This window comes from Dipteris shenzhenensis, chromosome 9, assembly GCF_047967505.1.
Source record: "Dipteris shenzhenensis isolate YYH24624 ecotype China chromosome 9, Dip_SZ_1.0, whole genome shotgun sequence".
NCBI lineage: Eukaryota > Viridiplantae > Streptophyta > Polypodiopsida > Gleicheniales > Dipteridaceae > Dipteris > Dipteris shenzhenensis.
Genome location: NC_141604.1, coordinates 6,684,931 through 6,705,554, shown reverse-complemented (window position 1 = coordinate 6,705,554; position 20,624 = coordinate 6,684,931). Strand labels below are relative to the sequence as shown.

At 43.6% G+C, this 20,624-nt stretch overlaps 1 protein-coding gene across 1 annotated transcript in view; it reads right to left on the bottom strand.

Annotated features, from left to right (window-relative positions):
• The window catches only part of LOC147898129 (hyperosmolality-gated Ca2+ permeable channel 1.2-like), a 56,987-nt gene extending 56,074 nt beyond the window's left edge, over positions 1–913 (bottom strand). Inside the window, 2 exon segments of the mRNA XM_087378858.1 lie at positions 252–328; positions 600–913. Of these exon segments, the coding sequence (XP_087234984.1) occupies positions 252–328; positions 600–913 (391 nt within the window).
• Between the last annotated feature and the right edge of the window lie 19,711 nt (positions 914–20,624).

Below are 20,624 nucleotides of genomic sequence, written 5' to 3'. Positions count from 1 at the left end.
TCAGGAGGATCTTGAGAAGGGACTTATTCATTTTTTAATTTTCATTTCAAGCAATCACTGGTATCCTGTATGCCATACTTTGAAGATTGATTGATATGGCAACATGGTATCACCGAGAAGAATGTATCTGCTGAGGAGCACCATGGTGCTGGTAACGCCTGCCATGTAATTCTTTTTCAAACCAATACCCTATGTGGAGGCTTGATTTTGCATCATCATACCTCTGTTAATTTATTTACTACTTCAATCACATGTCATGTTATTGATGAATTTTAAAATTAGTTGCAACACAGCAGCTAAGACATAGACAGTTCCATCACCAATGTATCTGTCTAAAATGTTGTAAATGACTGAATACTAGGAGTAAGATTTCTCAAGAATAAACGCAGTATTGCCAGGCCTGAAGTTTGATGTGAACGATGGAAAAGAGTACGTGCATCATTGTTTGAAAAATCACAGGCTAGTTGACAATGGCAATTGAAGAGATTGTCTCATCTCCAAAAGAGAAAATTTGAACTGCGCATGCATAGGAAGCATTATTGAAACGCATTGGCCCAAGCAAAGCAGCTTCAAACCGATATACAACCAACACCACTTACCCAAGGAGATAGATGCGCAAATAAATTGCGGAATCAAAGCCCGCGTGCTCGATCAGCTCAGGCTCTGGCATTCGTAGGACTTCCTTAGTCCAGTCTAGGAAGTGAAGGTATACTCTCCAGTTCAAATTGACTATATTGGATATGGATCGTCCAGCTTTCTTGACATCGTGCCTTAGACCTTTCATGTACCATTTTGGATAGTAAACTCTGTCGTTCAAAGGTTGTAACCGCAGAACAGCAAAGGCCATGAGAAAGACAAAAGCGCCGACGATGTTGATAGCAGCCGCGACTGCCAAGTCTGAAAGGCTCGTCATATTATGAAGACAATCTGAGAAAATGGAGTACGTGCTAAGCAGTGTTCGTTGAAACCAAAATCATGTAAGCCAACAGCGACTCCATCGCATATCAAGAGCGAGGAGAGCTCGACATGAAAAGCGCGTCACAAGCTCGGAATTAGCGGAGCAACCATGGGAGGGAGGGCGTGTGCTTGGGGAAGAAAGGGTTTAAGCTCCAATGCACGCGAAACTCACAACCTGTAAACAGCCCATCACATGGCAGGCAACAAAGAAGGTGGCGGGGGAGACTTTGTGCGGGGGTGGAGTGGGATGTGATGATGGGCAGGGAAGGTGGCAAAAGGCAGTCGGAAAGCAATGTTGGACGGTGTAGAAGATGAGCTGGGGGAGTGTAGTTTGGGAGTGAAAGGGAGGTTGGAAAGAGATGTTCGGTTTCCAACGGGAAAAGGGTGAGGTGTCCGACGTATCTTTAGCCCGCTTTTGTTCTTCCGACAGACTGCAGTCGACTGTTTTCTGCGATATCAAATTGAAGAGAGAGAGAGAGAGAGGGAGCCTTTTCGGTTTTGCAGTTGCTCCGCATGATCATCGATGCTTGGGCGAGTGTGTGCAGTGGGGGCGATTTCTCGAAAGCAAGAGAGGCGGCGTTTGGTCGGTTTTGTTTATTGGCTTGTTCCAATATTGTTTGCTCTCAAGTTTGGGTGGTGCGACCTGAGATGTTACGAGCGCATATTCCATCATCAATTCACGCTATCCGAACATAAGCAATCGTTTGACGAAACTGCAGCGAATTACGATTTTCACGTGCTGTTTCGTAGCATCCGGCAATCCTGCGCGCCGATTTGGCTTATTGTATCCAAATGTAGCTTGATCAATGAATTTGATTCAAGATGAGGGTGCAGAATGGTGATTGATAGAGAATAAGGCCGAGTTCACACCACCCGGCGGCAAAGAGCATGGAGTGAGAGTATCCAATGAGAGCAAGCCGGCGGCACTCTCCGCCGTAATCCAAGCTCGAGCGCCAAGTCATGCCCAGCTTCCAAAGAAACTCGCCCCTCTACCCCACTCAATCTGTGACCAATCACGATTCTTCAGCCACGAAACGAACGGGATTCTTCTTGGCTTTTCAGCGCTGTCATGCCCGCCCAAAATCAAGGTTTCATATGCCTGCTGCTCTGAAGTGCGCTGGGAGCTACGTTGCTACTCCTTCATTTCGTATTATTTAAATCGTTTCTTGCACAATCCCAACTTGCAAAAGTCTCATCAACGTTCTGTTTACTGTGTAGCTTGCCTTGACTCTGGATCGTTGTCTTAAAGCGGCGCTTCTCATCCATGGAAGCCTAGGTTTGGCTCTACACTTCTCTGTGAACATAGATTTGATTTTTTTTTAAACATCGCTCCACATGCGCCTTCTCTCCTCTCCATTTTGCAAGACTCTAAGTTTTGTTGGTTGTTGCCAACAGGAGTGTCATTCTCCTACAAAGCTCTCTCTCCCAGGTATCCATCTACACCTACGCTTGTTTGGATGCCATTTGAACAATTGTGTTTAGCCTAGGCACAAGTTGAAATCGGATGAATACGTTTTGCTATTCGTTTTTCTCTCCTTCCTCTATATATTGTGATTCGTAGAGCCAATCATCGTAGAGTAATGCAAGAGCACTACCATTCTATTGACTGTCGTAGCTTTTTCTTTGGCTTCCCGTCTTGAGAGATTCCTGGTTGAAAATTTCAACTTCTTGGCTCGTTGCTATAGCTGCTTGTCTTGGTTTCGTCGTTGCTTTCTGCGAAATGTCTCCTCATGCTCGACTTTTTTAACTAGAGTGCTTGGCCAGCTGGGCTCTTGATGAATACTTCTCTCTTTTGCTGTCTTGTTGAGGTTCACATGAGTCACGTTGTCAGAAATGATGCAGAAGATTGATGTTCAATTGCATGCAACCTTTTTTAGAGATGTTGTTCATGTCGACAGTAAAACGTAGTTTTTCTTTTTTTCGGAGAAAGACAAATTCCTATTCTTTGCATTGTAAGCAAATCTATAGTCATTCCACTTCGAGCGAAGGACGAGGAGATGTATTTCAGAAATGTATAAATAATAAATCAAAACGAAATTGAGCCAGAAGCATGCAACTGTGACAGGAAAAATCCAAACCCAAAGCTGCATTGCATGTACGACAAAAGTTCTAGCACCATTTGCAACTTCATTGGATCCCTTTTTTCGAAGGCACAAATGTTTATTTTTTGGGTCAAATTATGTTCCTACGCTTTAGGAAATAGTACTTCCGTGCTTTGGCCGGATGGCCCTCGAGCGTGTTGTAACCTAATGGACCTACTGTGTTGTGGCTCCTTATGTAGTACTGCTCTAAAGTTCGTGCTTTGTCTACAGTGTCTGTTGTTTCCAAAACTTTGATTTCGAAATTTTCTTCGAAGGGCTTGTAATGTTGCAAGTCCTCTTTCATTTTCGCCGGTGGTTTTTTATTGTGCTGTGTTTGATCCTCCGCGGCAGGTCCGTCGTGCTCCTTATGTACTTTCTGTTGTTGGGCTTGCATGTGATGCAGTAGACGACGAGGCTCGCGCGATTCCCTTGCGCGGGCGCTTCAGTGGAGGCTCCTCCTTCATCTCGAGGCTCGCGTCTTTCAATGTCGTACCTGCGTAAACATTGACAATTACGTTAGTCATCGAGGTTTTCGGTCTTTTTTTTTTCGTTTGACGTCCATAATAGAATGCATTTATTTACTTGCCCTGGTTTTTCTCTGTTGTCGTGAAAGGATCGTTTCCAATACCGAAGCGCTCCTCGTATAAGTCTCTGTCGAAAATATACGTAAGCTTCTCCATTGTCGTCACCGGGTGCGTCGCGTCGTGCGTCCCTCCAAATTGTTCCATGAATTGTTCGAGTATAGCCGTTGCTTGATCGCGCGTCATGTCCCTCAGCAACTCCAAGGATACGTTGTACCCGTAATGCAGCAGCTCGCACGCATACGCACGCATACGCTGTGATCCCTTTCGTCTTCGTGTCTAGTAGCTTCTGCCCCTCCAAACTTTCCATCATCCTATCGGTCTCATCGAACTCAATGTCAAGCTCGACAAGGATCTCTTTGAGGAGTCCTGTAAGAGAAGTGTAATCCAGGATGAGTTTGTTGTTCTTGCAACTCGTTAATTCTGTTTCTCAACTGTTGCGGTTTTTTTTAATTTTCGGAAGCATTACGCAAACATTTACGAATCTCAAGCCTCCCGGCTCTCTTTTAGCTGGCAAACGCCTACTGCAGTTGTCAATGAAGTCGCGTAGTTCCGCATACGTGTTGAAGCCGTTGATGTAAGCTCCCGGACGTTCTCCTGCATTGTTTGCTAGCCGGAATTGCTTTGTGGTTAGGAAGAACCTCCTCTTTGCTGGTGGAGGTTTTGTTGCCTTCGCGTTGCTTTTGTATAGCGCAAATAGCTGCTTGCAGGCACGACTTATTACACCGTCTTTTCAAATGAGCCGTCTTTTTAAATCTTCAAGAAAAAAAGATTCTTTCATGCTGGTGGAATTTACCTTGTCTGCGTCCATGTCTTATGCTGCAATGTCCCGAGCTTTATGATTCTCTCTGCACCTGTTCTCGACAACAGACAAGATATTAAAACCATTTTCCTTGCACGCATGTTTGACGCAACATATTCATGACTTGCCTCTGCCTTTTTCAATCTCTGGTAGTGAATACCTTTATGCACGTGGTTGTGTTGTCGGCTGTGAGAACTCTCATGGAATTGGTCTGAATATGTCTGGATGTGGGTAATGTAGTATGCGCAGCCTCGTTCTCTCAGTCACTCTGGACAACATCACGTATGCCAGGCCAGGGGCAAACACTCCTCGGAATATGAGCAGTGCTTTGTTGGATATGGTTGCGCCTTGGGATTTGTGTCCCGTGATAGCGTATGCTAGGGTCAGTGGAAATGTGGACTTGTGGAACCATTTTCCATTTATTGCCTTTCACTGATGCTTCGAGCGTCGTAATGTGAGCACGGCCGCTGTTGTGTCCACGACGATAGTGATACCGTTGATTTCCCCCCTGCTAGTTGCATTGATGCTCTTGATTTTGCACATTGCTCCATTTGCGGCACCTATTGCGAGGTCGATGTTTTCCGTTATCATTGCCTTCGCCCCCACGCAAATTTTTCCTATCTCGTTGAAGCTTTTGTCCTCCAACCATTCTTTGAGAGCTGGTTCGCTCGCGGCGTTACTGTGTATTTGAACATGCACAATCGTCTCGGGAGTGTTGAATTTCTCCACAAGCTCATCGTTGAAGGTAGCGACATCAACTCTGTGTGTGCAAATGATGGTTGTTTCGGCATCGATGAAGTGGCATGCACCTTCCTTGTCGACAATGCACTGCCCCAAACAGTCGGAAATCTCGTCAGTTGTGGGCGTCCTGAGTCTTATGGTATGCAAGAATGCCAGGAACGGCATGTCTCGTGCATGTCGCACCGAGAATTGCATGTGGTACATTCTCGCTGCAGGCCAGTGCGCGGAGGACGTGATGTGGCACGGCTCGCAGAGATCCTCGCGGTGTTTGCAGACTGGCAGTAATTGTGCCAGGTCACCAAAAATTATCAGCATTTTGTGTCTGAATGGCTCATGCAATGTGCCATTAGTGACATTGACGATTTGTCTTACCACGAGATCGAAAGTCATCCTTGTTAGCATGGACATCTCGTCAATGATGATCGCGTTGGCTTCCTTGATTGCGAGGTGTCGCTCATCCGTCTCATGGATGTTCAGTGGGTATTGACTGCTGCGCACAGGGATCTTGAATTGGTAGTGTACAGTGGTTGCAATCCCGCTCAGCCGCGTCGCAGCCGCCCTTGTTGATGCACAGAGTATTGCCGTTTTGTTTTGCGCTACCAGATGTGAAACATAGTACCATATCAAGAAGCTTTTGCCGCTACCTGGTGTTCCACAGACAACGTGTAGCCCCGAGCTTGTTGAAGCCAGGCTTTCGAAGACTCTTTGTTGTTCTACTATCAATGCGGCATTGGCGACGGTGCGAAACTCGGCCATTTTTTGCAACATCCTCGTGCGTGTTGGCCCTTCCACGGTTTGCTGGTCGATGTTAGGCGCTTCCATCGGGCAGTCTCGGATGATCGCAACCTTTTGCAATATCATATTGATCAACTGGTCCGTGTGGTCAGTCGCTAGCAAGTTCCTTTGCGTGTATTCGGTCACATACATCTCGAGGTCCTCGTTGCTCAATATGAGGCCGCGCATTTGGCATTCGACAAAGTAGGATCCAGCTGTGTTGGCAGGTGATATGAGCTCCGTTTCATTCCTGAAGCTGAGTTTTCGCAAGAGCACGTTGTAGAAGTACCCCTCTGGTTGATGTCCAGGGTGGTAGTCAGTGAATCTGACTACTCGCTCACATTTTGCGATCCTGTTGCCGAAGAGGTCAAGACCGACCGTTCCACGTTGCGTTTCCTTGGGCTTTCGTATCACATATTGCCTATGGTAATCGTAGAACGTGCTCTTCTCGATGACGCTCGGTCTCCCGTAGTATATGTCGACCGGGTGCAGGGTGACGTTGTTGTTTCGCGAGACGATGCATTGTCTTAGAGATGGTGGTGAGGAGTCGACATAGTGAACGGTCTCGCTCCTTGTGATTGTTGGTATCTGCATGCAGTTTAGCGCGGCCTCTGTTGGAGAGGTTGGTTTTGATAGGAGGCTCGCGGCGATGAGTTTCAGCTTTACTTCGTCGAAATGTTGCAACCCCAAACGTGAGGCATCTTCTGAACGGATGTTCAGTTTGCCCATTGGTTCAGATTTCATCGCGTACTTGAGGAGGTAGTGAGAGATTGAAGAGTTTGTCACCCGCTGTATGTTCATGTGCGCACCCCACAACAGTAACACGGAAGGGTGGTAAGGGACGACGTTTCAGTGCTCATGTCCCGGCCGGTAATACAACCAACGTTGCGTCAGAGGGTCGAGGATGGGTTCATATTCTGGCTGTGTTGCGAAAGGGAAGCCGTGCTTGCAACTGTGGTGTGACGGTCCGACGTAGCACGCTTTCCTGCATACGTGCAATTGCTTCTTGAGAACTAGTTCTCGCAGCCTTGTGTTTCGAGGATCCAGGGCCTCGTCCCTGGGGACGTAAGCTGCAATCTCATTTGCAATTCGCTGACGGTCATCATGGTGGACCCACAATATGACATGGGCATGTAGGGAGCCCTTGTTTTGTATCTCATAACGAACGACATGGTGTTGTATTCGGCCAAGCAGACCGTCGGATGAAAGCAAATGCTTGCACATGAACATGTGGAAGCGTGCGTGGAAAAGTGCCACGCATTCAACAGGACAGTCCTTCCAAGTGAATTGCGCATTATAATGCGTTGCGATGCTCTCGATCACATTAATTTCTTGCCACCGTGTATCGGTGACCTCGTCTGCAGTGAATGTCAGAAAGAAATCTGGGAGGCCCCAAGCATCGACCATCGTTATGAGGTCCTTCAGTTGCCGTCGATGCCACGATGGGGACCCCGGCATTGTTGATGGCATGCTGTAGCGAAGCACGTGTCTCATTGCGTCTTCATCGGTCGTGGCAGGGTTGGCTTTCCTATATTGGTCGATGTCTCGTTGCAAGCATGTAGAGTTGCTTGAATTGGCAATCATCACTGCCTGTTTTAACTGGAACATGATCAACAGGTACAGCTTGTAGAGCGTGTAGATAGAGAATAAGGTGCATATTCTCATTTTCACATAGTTGCTGAACTGTATGCAGCCATCATAGTAGCCCCGTCCGAAAGGGAACAGGAATGGAAACACTGCTGACTCCATGGTTATGTCAACGCACGCGCTGCCAGCTGCTGCTACTCCGTCGACGTGGAATGAAGCGACCCTCTCTGAAAGCATTTCTGTACCCCGTAGCTGTATGGAGGCAAACTCATGCTTGTCCCTTGCATCAAAGGCGCGACGGTTCGCGGGGTCCACCATGTTTTGCAAAAGCAGGAGCTCAGGCTGAGATTCCGCTATTGACATTAACTCAAAGGGAGCTGTCTCATCGTGTAGTTCCAAGATACCTGCAATGGTTTGAGGACTCAAGATGCACATACCCATCTTGATGTCCGCACGCTCTGCTAAAGAATTGTACTTGCGCAATATTGGATTGTTCTCGATGTTGTATGCGAGCACACCTGACAGCTCGTTCGTCACGATTTCTTGAGCCGAGCTTAGTGGGACGTTTCGCCAAGATATCAGAGGATTGTCTAGAAGTGACCTTCGATCGAGTGTGCCACGAGCAATCGCATTTGCAGTCGTGGTAACTGAAATGGATACATCTATGATGCTTAGCAGTTGCATGTGGAGGTGGTTTGTTTTAAGCAACTGCCGAGAGTACTGTGGCATCAACCGCACAATGTATCTGCTCCACTGGGCATCTCGTGTGCAGCTTTGGCATTTCCAGTAAGTCACTTGCATGCCCATATTCTCGCAGGCATCCAAAAGTATCATGTTTCCGAGTGTGGCGCTGTGGCTTGAGATCCCTATGCCTTGCGAAGAAACGATCCTTTGGTTTGCAGACAGTAGCGTGGTTATGCCACAGACACCGCAGATTTGAAGGCTAGAGAAAATAGCTGCGCAATTACCAACCCATTGCTTGTATCTATCTGCGATGGTCAACCACGATGACGTAGCTGTTCCTTTCCCCCCGGATGTATAGCCTCATTCATAGCAGTTCCAACTGCTTTCTACATGTTCCGCATCTATCTCCTCACATTTGAGGGGAATTTCCGCACCGGTGGTGGTACCAATTCATCCCATTCCTCTATGAATAGTGTCATTCGGAGTAACACCAAAACGATAGCAACGAGTGGAGATGGGTATGATGTTCCTCCACCCCCACGAGACGAAGGAGTCGATTCAGCAGGAGGTTATGACGGGGAAGATTCAGTCGATAGAAAAGTTTCTACAGAGTCCAATATTCGTTCTGAGTCTGTATATCCTAAGGAATCAGACGTTTCGATGGTATTGCCTTCAGTAGTAATCCTCGATGATCAATCTACGTCACATGTCTTCTACAGCGTGCGAAACGAAGCGGTCCAATATTCGTTCTGAGTCTCTATATCCTAAGGAACCAGACGTTTCGATAGTATTGCCTTCAGTAGTAATCCTCGATGATCAATCTGCGTCACATGTCTTCTACAGCATGCGAAACGAAGCAGCCGTTGAGCGTCACAGCGAAGGCATGGCGGGAGTTTGAAATAGGGACAAGCGCTTCGACTTGCGTTGAACAAGAGACCATGGGCTGCTGGTGTGCGATTGGTGGGGAAGCTCACGTCAGACTTTGCAACAAAACACGTCGTCAGAAACTCAGAATTTCATGGTTGCAATAGATTAATCATCGAATGCACAGGAATTGCACGACCGTATTTCGTAGACGAAGAAGAGCTCTGTGAAGAGCAAAGGTTACTTCTCCAAGCATAATGGCATTGAATCTTGCTACGCAAAAGCTTACATCAGGTATGGAGTGTTCAAGGAAATCTTTCTCGCAAGCGTAGAGCAGAGAGACGACTACTTATTACCAGCAAACTTGCTTGCACTATACCTACATGGGCTGGCAGAGTTGACGGAAACGGGAAGAAGCAACAAACCATGCACAGAATCGTTCAAACTATAGCAAAAAATCAATTACCTCTACAGAGAGATATTCTGATCGATAGGAGAGGCAGTACTCGTATTTAATAGACAAGCGGTATGTTTCACCTATATTTAAAGGTGCAGTTGGCTTTTTACTTGGCTTTCAAAGCTTGGCTTTTTACGCAGATGGCTTTTCAAAAGCTTTCAAAGCAAAGCTTTTGAGCTTTTAGAATTTAAATCTAAGGGTGTATATTGTGCCATGTGGAAGCACAGGATTTCAGAATTTGAAAAAACGTTCTAGTGCTGGCCAAGTAACAAGACATTGGATTCGTTTAGCAGCTCATGAACTTCTGGCTACTTTTTTGTTCTGTTTCACATCCTTCCTTTCTTTTGCACTAATTTCTATGCTAGGAACAACCACAAAAACAAGTCTCCATCACTTGAATGCACATACTCATATGCATACTATTTCAAATGGATTCTGCATTATTTGCAATCCGAAAAGGATAATGCAATACGAAATGGACATTGCATATTCATATGCATATTGTATCAGATTGACACTTCATTAGGAGATGGATGCTGCATCATATATAGTTTAAGGTGCTGCTGCAGTATATAGATTCATGAACAATGTTTGTCTTTAACAATGTTTTGTGTTCTACTATGGTTGTCTCTTTTGTATAATCCTGTTGGTCGATCAAACATTGCTTGCAATGCATACATGAAACCAATTGAAGTATGAAGTGCATTGGTTGCAATACACACACAAAACCAATTGAATAACATTAGGGGAATCTTGGACTCAAAAAGTGCCTCATAAGGATCTGATTAAGAAAAATCATCATCTCCTAATCTTGAAGTGAAAAAGGCATGGTAAGAGGCAATTAAGGGGGAGATTTTACTATTATTAAAGAGGAGTGTAACGTGTCATATTTAATTGGATCGTGTAGATGCGTTTGTGTTTGATCTAATGGTGCAAAAATAATAGGGCTTGTGATCCATTGGATCATCCTAGTCCATCTAAAGGTGGGAATGAAGTGCCTGTTCTCCACCTTTAGATGCAATCTCCATCCAACAGCACACGTGATCATGTGCCTAATCTCCACCCTTGGATCAAATCCTCCATCTAAGGGTTCCCATGATCCCATTTAATGAGCTGCCAACCGCCACTCCACTTGGTGCAAGATCATCTTGATCCAATGGGTCGCGCACGATGCTACATATCCACCCTTGGATCTCCAACCCATACAAGGGCACGTGCGAAGCACCTCTTCCTCACCCTTAGATCATAGATCTTCATCTAAGGGTTCACGTTGTGTGCCCTTTTCTAGCCATAGGATGTATCTACATCCAAGGGCCATTGTCGGTAGCCACCTATGCATTAATATGTGGGAACCATGAATAGTGAGCCATGCATATAGACCATTGGATCTCCAGAATAATCCTATGTATGGGATAGGGCTAGACCAAGATGTAAGGAGGGAGTGCCACATACCACACTTTTGAGGGTTAGGATTAACTTGCATTCTTGTGCTCCACCCTTCATGTCCTTGGATGAGATCCAATGGCCACGGTTCCTTTTCAAAACCTTTACCAAAGTGAACCTAGGTAATGTCAGTCATGACAGAGGTAATGCCAGTCATCCCACCAATCAAAAGAGTTTCAAAAACCTCCATTATTTTAATGTCCAAGCCTTCCTATTGGCCAACCCCCTAATCTCAAAATTTAAGGGCCTAATGCAAGAGGCCTTTTTTGAGTCCAAAATCCCCCTAATGAATAGTATGTGATAGGTTCTTCTAAATTCACATTTTGCGAGGTGTCTTACAGATATTTTGAAATGTCTTTTCTTTACACAGGTTCATAACTTTTGCTATCGATGCAAACCACTCCCAAAACCAAGATTCTTAGATTGAGGAGGATTTCCACGGCTCCCAACACACTCCCAACATCTTCAGCCATCCATCATTCTTTGGCTTCACTCCGCCACACGCTGGCCTACCCCTTTCATTGCCACCACATAACTTCATTGCAATGTTGACCTCTCCATCACCAGGATCCTCTTTGATGTTTCATTCACCTATGCCAGGGGGTGGGCAAGTGCCTCCAAGTCCGTGCTACGTGAACTCCAAGCCTGTGAGTCCATGGTACATGGGCTCCAATGCTAATGATAGTGATATAGGGGTTGAAATGGTAGCCTCTCAACCCTCCAAAGGGTGCAAGGCTGGCTCTTCCCATGAAAGATGTGGTGGATGTTGAAGGGAATGCTCCAAGAGTTCAAAAGAAGCCCAAAGACTTGAAAAATAAAGTCTCAAAGGTAGATCTAGATGATGATAGTGTGGATAAGGATGCTAAAGGGTCAGGTTTTTGGAAAGACTTTTGGGTTGACCAACTAGTTCACATAAGGTGTGGTATGCACGAAGAGTTCAATAATCCCGAGAAACAAGGAGTGGACCTATGGAGCAAGGTTGCAACATAGCTTGCTTCTACATACCATGATTTTGACAAAGATAGTGAGGCTTGTCAAAAGAAGTGGGGAAGAGTGTACAAGCAATACAGGCAAGATAAAGCACATAATGCAATCTCAGGAAATGATAAAAAATGCACCTACAAGTGGTATGATGCCGTAGATGAGTATATGCATGATAGGGCTCATGTAGTCTGCGTGAGCCATGCTTCTTGAGTGATAGGCTCAGCAGCACCTGATGTAGACACACTACCAGGTGGAGATGGAGAAAAGCGGCATAGCATATCTAGTAGTCATCTAGTATCCAACACACATGGGGGGAGCACACGTAGGGGACGAGGCAATCACAGCTTAGATGAGTCTTTGGGATAGTTGGCAGACATCGATTGTACATTTCTAGATCACCTGCAGGACTCTTCCTCTTGGCGGGAGGCATTGGAGGCAAGAAGGCTAGACATTTTTTAGGCTATGCACACAAGCATGGCAGCTTTTCTCGAGCATGCCAAGAAGGCATAGCAATCTTTTTGGTGTTCTTTGTGTTTATCGCATTGTTGTATCTAAGATGAGGATTTTCATATGAAGTCTATATTGACCTTGATGCCACATTTGAAAAGGATGAGTTCAAGCTTGGTTGGGTTTAGTTGATGAAGAGGTGTTTTTTTAATAAGTGGCCGATTACATGGTGTAAACATGCATGATAAACATGTGAAATGGCTCATTTCAAGCTTAGTTGTGTTTATTGAGAATATTTCATATTTGATGCATTTCATCATGGTCTTGAATAGTGGATGGTATGGTGTGACACATTCGTATCTTCCTTTTAATCAATGCCACATTGTCATAACCCAACGTGTCTTTGTTCACAATGTTAATTGCATGATGCAAATTGCCATGGCCATCTCCAGAGAACTTGCCTTGCATTGTGCATGGATATGTTCCATTGTGATGGCCGAATTGATGGACACGAGTTATGACCACAATGAAGCCATTTTACAAACGTGGATGCATATGGTTCAATGTATTGGCCAGTCACTGAAGTGCAAAAAGACAATTAATCATCGAAGGGGCCATGTCAAGTGTGTATGCTGGGCTTTCCAACGGCCACAACATTTTCTAGAGCACTATTTGCTAGGCTCATATTCTCGGCACAAATGTTCAAGAGACGTGTATGCGTGAACAGGGAGACTTTCCATTACATTTGTGGGCGGCTTGCTCCACATATTCGACCAGATACAACCGTGAACGATCATGGAGGAATGAGCTTGGAGAACCGAGTAAGCCTTTCCTTGCAAAGGCTTGCTTCTGGTACATCACTGGAGGTTCTTGCTGATGTGTATGGGTGTGCCAGGAGTACAACTTGTAAAGTTTAAGAGTTCTGCAAGGCAATAATGGAGTCAAGACTACAAGATTTTTACATCCGATGGACGACCGAATCTCGCCGAGTGACACTTGCCAAAGAATTTGAGGCGTTCCGAGGCATACCCTTTGTAATTGGTGCCATTGATGGTTCTCATATACTAATCATTGCACCAAAGGCAAACCATGTTGACTACAATTGCAAGGGATTCCACTCTAACTTATTCCAATTGACTATGTCCGCACATTGTTTGGTTTGAAACTATGATGTGGGGTGGGCTGGCTCAATTCATAACTCTATAAACGTCTCAAGGAGAGAGATTCACCACAGATGCAAGAGAGGTGACCTTCAAAATTATTGCCTTGTGGGGATTGTGCTTATTCCTCTTGCCCAGAAGGGATTGTCACCATTGAAGTACCACTGCAACTTTATACAATCTAGCACCATAATGCAAGTTGAGCGAGCATTTGGAATGCTAAAAGCTAGATTCTAAATGCTACTGAAGAGAGGTGACATGGATCCTCACCATGTTCCTGATGTTGTGGCGACTTGCCTAGGTAGTGCTACATAATATTTGCATAGTCCACGGTGATGCCTTTGACATGGACTGGTGCATGAGGCTGAGGCTATAGTCTACAAATATCCTCTTTGGAAGATGAAGGTGAAAGAACTGTAGCAAGCTCTATGGTGGAATTACGAGCTGTGAGGCCAGCCCCAGCTAACAAAGCAATTGAACGTGGCCAAAGAGGTGGGGATCTAGCAATGGGAATCGGGTGCAGATCGTCGTGACATTCTAGCAAGAACAATGTATAGAGAACATTCCAAAAAGATGGTTCATGTTGTCTTCGGTGATGAAGATGGAGCAAGCTCCTCCTCATCAGATTTGGCTTAGATTGGTTTGTTCCTTCATTGTACTACACCATCTTTATTTCACATTGTATTGCAACTTGGCCTATTTATTCATCCACGCACATATTAATAATTAGAGATGAGATTAAAAGAGAATGGAGATTATTTTTAAAAATGGGTTTGATTACCATGCATTGTGAGTTGTAATTAAAAAGTGTAAGCAGGTATGGACTTCTTATGCTTTACGTGAGGGTTCTACAGATTCTGTTCATGAGTTTCAATCATGGCAACACGTGCAAAAAATCCTAAAGGAGTTGAGCGAGCATGAGAATGTCCATATTATGTGGAAGATGCATTGAGGTCCGTCATTACGAATCAATGACAAGGTGAGGGTGGTGGACAATGCCAAAAGTGTGCAGGCAGGGGCGGAATCTGGTGTGAATCTGCAGGCAACTGAAATTTTGAATGGGAGCTGCAGGCGGGTGGACGTCTCTGGCACTAGCTCCCATGTCCCCGCCACTCAGTGTGAACCCAGCCTAACTCAATCGTACACACGCTATGAATTTGCAAGTTTTCGGGGGTGTGTGTGATGTTTGGTCACTGGCTAGTCAGTCAAGAGCGTTTTGCAAAATGTCCCCAAGAATCCTCTCATAGTTCTCCTAGGTTTCATGGGTTTCCATTGATGGAGGGTTTGAGATTTTTATCCCGCATGTTGGCTTGTAAACATTCTTTTGTAATGCAAAAAAATAAAATTAGTGGGGCAAAATGGAGCCATAAAAGCCGTATTTTGCCCCACTAGTTTTTTTTAAAAGTTCAGTTAAGGGCTGGTATATATCGACTCTTTACCAGTGTCGGCATATACTGACCTTTACCAGTGTCGTTCTATACCGACGTGTCTATAGCGATGCATGTTTTCCAATGTTAATAGCGATGTAAATACCATTATTTGCGCCTGTTTAAAAAAAACTTTTAAGTCTAAAAAAGTTCGGTATTGTCATCAAAAAACAGCCTATATCTTGTAGTGTTGAGAAAAGACAAAATTGTTGATAAATTATTATATCTAGGATTTTTCTATGCTTAGGAAAAATAAAATTGTAAGTATTGTTAGCTACTACACTAATGTGTGTGAAATACCAACATTCATCAACAAAGCATGAGGTTGTGAATGATCATGGTACAGATACATGCTTACTCAATAGAGCAAAACATGGGTAAAGGTGACCTAGCATCCCATGCCTATTTATGTAGGTAGAAGTTTTGCCTTGATAACAAGGACTCCTTCCCCAAACAAAACAAAAGAAGACTCCAAATGTGCACATTTTCTTCAAATCCTCAAGTTATGGCAAAACATTTCCCTATTTTTGACCTGCCATGGGTAGGCCTTAGTAAAAGCTCGACATTGGAGATGGGGAAAGTAGGATTTAATTTTTGTGTTGGTTCATTTGTTGGGAAATAACTAGTTGGCCCCAGTGTTCTACCCAATAAATGAGTATTTTAAAGTCCTTGCTAAATCCAATTATAGCTAAGGGCTTTATATCAAAAGCTATCTAAAGGAAATAAACCTTAGGACCTAGCATTAAAATCTAAAGACCAAGCCAAAGCTAACGTGGTACTAAAAGGTATATCTAAGTACTAAAAGGTATATCTCAGTATTAAAGCTACCAAAGTCAACGTCTCCATCTCTTTGTTTAGAGATAGAGTTCATGGTGGTGCAAAATTCTTGTTGTTAGAGACCTATCAACTGGAGGCTCCACGAGCAATTCTTAATAGTGGTGCTATAATTGGTTGAAGGATGTTTAGGCCATTCTTATCACAGAGATATCGGGTGGAGAATATTGAAGATTATGCTTTTAATGGGAGAGATTTCTTATGCATGCGACCATTTTGTTAGGGAGGTTCTTTTGTTCACGGTCCAGGACGGCGGTCATCGTCAAGAAGTCATCTTGAACCTAGATGTTGCTATTTGCTTGGATTTGGCTTAGATTGGTTTGGTTTCTTCATTGTACTACACCATCTTTATTTCACATTGTATTGCAAAGTGGCCACTTTATTCATCCACACATAGATTCATAATTGGAGATGAGATTAAAAGAGTATGGAGATTTTTTTATATAAAGGGTTTGATTAACATGCCATGTGAGTTGTAATTAAAAAGTGTAACCAGGTATGGATTGCTTATCCTTTATGTGAGGGTTCTCCAAATATTGTTCATGGGTTTCAATGATAGCAGCATGTGTAGGAACTCCGAAAGGAGTTGAGCGAGCATGAGAATGTCCATATTATGTGGAAGATGCATTGAGGTCTGTTATTATGAATCAATGACAGATTGAAGGAGGTGGACTACGCCAAAAGTGTGCAGGCAGGGGAGGCAGCTGGTGTGAATCCACAGGTGCCTGGACATTTGTGTGGGAGCTATAGGCGGGTGAACACCTCTGGCGCTACCTCCCATGTCCGCCACTCGGTGTGAACCCCGCCTAACTGAATCGCACACACATTGTGAATTTGGAAGTTGTTGGGTCTGTGTGTGATGTAATCAGGAGCGTTTTGCAAAACGTCCCCAAGAATCCTTGGAAAGTTCTCCCAGGTTTCATAGGTTTCCATTAATGGAGGGATTGAGATTTTTATCTCACACGTTTGCTTGTAAACATTCTCTTGTAATGCAAACAAATAACATTAGTGGGGCAAAATGGGGCCATAGAAGTCGAATTTCGCCCCACTAATTTTTTTTTTAACTTCAGTTAAGGGTCAGTAGATATCGACTCTTTACCAGTGTCAGTATATACCGACCTTTACTAGTGTCATTCTATACCGATCTGTGGTGACCGTATTTCCTTCAGGGACTCCATAGCTGTAGGTGTATTCGCAGGGCGAGGAGTTGTAGCAGAAGCTGGCGGGCAAGACGATGCACAAGCGGTCGGCACACGAGGCATTCTTGTAGGTGGAAGAAGAGGAGGGCTGGAAGACATTTCCGGTTTGGTTGTAGCACTGGAAGCAAGGGTCGATGACACATGTTTTCCAATGTTAATAGTGACGTAAATAACATTCTTTACGCCTGTTAAAAAAAAACTTTTTAGTCTAAAAAAGGTTGGTATTTTCTTTGGAAAACAGCCTATATCTTGTAGTGTTGAGAGAAGACAAAATTGTTGATAAATTATTAAATCTAGGATTTTTCTGTGCTTAGGAAAAACAAAATTGTAAGTATTGTTAGCTGCTACACTAATGTGTGTGAAATACCAACATTCATCAACAAAGCATGAGGTTGTGAATGATCATGGTACAGATACATGCTTACTCAAGAGAACAAAACATGGGAAAAGATGAACTACTATCCCATGCAGCCTATTTATGTAGGTAGAAGTTTTGCCTTGATAACAGGGACTCCTTCCCTAAACAAAACAAAAAGAAGACTCCTTCAAATGTGCACATTTTCGTCGAATCCTCTAGTTATGGCAAAACATTTCCCTATTTTTGACTTGGCATGGGTAGGCCTTAGTAAAGGCTCGACATTGGAAATGGGGAAAATAAGATATAATTTTTGTGCTGGTTCATTTGTTTGGAAATAAATAGTTGGTCCACTGTTCTGCCCAAGGAATGTGTGCTACCAAAGTCAACGTCTCCATCTCTTTGTTTAAAGATTGAGTTCAAGGCAGTGAAAGATTCTTGTTGTCAGAGACCTATCAACTGGAGGCTCCACAAGGAATTCTTAATAGTGGTTCTATACTCAGTTGAAGGATGTTTAGGCCATTCTTATCACAGAGATATCGAGTGGAGAATATTGAATATTATGCTTTTAATGAGAGAGATTTCTTATGATGCGAGCATTTTGTTAGGGAGGTTCTTCTATTCATGGTCTAGGACGGTCATCGTCAAGAAGTCATCTTGAACATGCATGTTGCTATTTGCTTGGATTTCAATATGGACAACCGTGAGGCTGTTGGAGAGTCTACTAGCATTCGCGATAAAGGAAGAGTATCTGTTGGTGCACAAGAAGCATCTCCTGAGTCTGTGGACACAAGAAACAACACATTTCAAAGGGGTCTGCCCTTGTTAAGTTTGTGTTTCTGAATTCCTAGATTGATTGTCTGTTGTATTTAGTTTGGAAGTTTTCAACTTCATTTCACTCTTCTATATTCTTCGTTTCATTCTACATTTCACTATTCTATATTCTTCATTTCACTCTTCTATATTCTTCATTCCGATTCTTTTAATCGCCCTTACATGTTGGTTTCATTCAAGGGAAGCAAGGAGGGATCGTCACCATTGAAGTACCACTAGAACTTTATACAATCTAGCACCAGAATGCCAGTCAAGTGAGCATTCAAAATGCTAAAAGCTAGATTCAAAATGCTATTGACGAGATGTGACATGGATCCTCACCATGTTCATGATGTCATGGCAACTTGCCTAGTGCTACATAATATTTGCATAGTCCATGGTGATGCCTTTGACATGGACTAGGTGCGTGAGGTTGAGGCTAGTCTACAGATCACCTCTTCAGAAGATGAATGTGAAAAAACTGCAGTAAGCTCTATGGTGGAATTATGACCTGTGAGGCTAGTCCCAGCTGACAAAGCAATTGAATGTGGCCAAAGAGGTAGGGATCTAATAGTGGGAATCGGGTGCAGATCGAATGCAGTTCATGACAATCTAGCAGGAACAATGTATAAATAATATTCCAAAAAGATGGTTTGTCTGGTCTTCGATGAAAAAGATGGAGCAAGCTCCTCCTCATCAGATTTGCAATAGATTGGTTTGGTTTCCTCATTGTACTACACCATCTTTATCTCACAGTGTATTGCAACTTGGCCACTTTATTCATCCATGCTTAGATTAATAATTGGAGATGAGATTAAAAGAGAATGGAGATTTTTTTTATAAAGGGTTTGATTAACATGCCATGTGAGTTGTAATTAAAAAGTGTAACTAGGTATGGACTACTTATCCTTTACGTGAGGGTCCTCCAGATTCTATTCATGAGTTTCAACGATGGCAGCACATGCAGGAACTCCGAAAGGAGTTGAGTGAGCATGAGAATGTCCATATTATGTGGAAGATGCATTCAGTTTTGTTATTGTGAATCAATGACAAATTCACGGAGGTGGACTGTGCCAAAAGTGTGCAGTCAGGGGAGGGCTGGTGTGAATCCACAAGCGCCTGGACATTTGTGTGGGAGCTACAGGTGGGTGGACACCTCTGGCACTGCCTCCCATGTCCGCCACTTGGTGTGAACCCAGCCTAAGTGAATTGCACACACATTGTGAATTTGCAAGTTGTTGGGTCTATGTGTGATGTTTGGTCACCGGCTATGTAATCAAGAGCATTTTGCAAAGTGGCACCAAGAATCCTTGGAAAGTTCTCCTAGGTTTCATGGGTTTCCATTGATGGAGGGCTTGAGATTTTTATCTTGCACGTTCGCTTGTAAACTTTCTTTTGTAATGCAAAAAAATAACAGTGGTGGGGCAAAATGGGGCCATAGAAGCCGAATTTTGCCCCACTAAATTTTTTTAAAAGTTCAGTTAAGGGTCTATATATATCGACTCTTTACCAGTGTCGGTATAGTGACCTTTACAAGTGTCATTCTATACCGATGCGTACATAGCGACACATGTTTTCCAATGTTAATAGCGACATAAATACCCTTCTTTGTGCCCGTAAAAAAATAACTTTTTAGTTTAAAAAAGGTCGGTATTTTTGTTGGAAAATAGCCTATATCTTGTAGTGTTGAGAAAAGACAAAATTGTTGATAAATTATTATATCTAGGATTTTTCCGTGCTTGGGAAAAACAAAATTGTTAGTATTGTTAGCTACTACACTAATGTGTGTGAAATACCAACATTCATAAAAAAAAGCATGAGGTTGTGAATGATCATGGTACAGATACATGCTTACTCAAGAGAGCGAAAAATGCGAAAAGGTGACCTAGCATCCCATGCCTATTTATGTAGGTAGAAGTTTTGCCTTGATAATAGGGACTCCTTCCCAAACAAAACAAAAAGAAGACTCCTTCAAATGTACACATTTTCTTCGAAACCTCAAGTTATGGCAACATTTCCCTATTTTTGACCTACAATGGGTAGGCCTTAGTAAAGGCTCGACATTGGAGATGGGGAAAATAGGATTTCATTTTTGTGCTGGTTTGTTTGTTCGGAAATAAATAGTTGGTCTAGTGTTTTTCCAAATGAATGTGTGCTACCAGAATCAACGTCTCCATGTCTTTGTTTAGAGATTGAGTTCATGGCGGTGCAAAATTCTTATTGTAACAGACCTATCAACTGGAGGCTCCACGAGGAATTCTTAATAGTGGTGCTATAATCGGTTGAAGGATGTTTAGGTGCCGTTCTTATCATTGAGATATCGAGTGGAGAATATTGAAGATTATGCTTTTAATGGGAGAGATTTCTTATGCATGTGAGCATTTTGTTAGGGAGGTTCTTTTGTTCATGGTCTAGGACGGTCATCGTCAAGAAG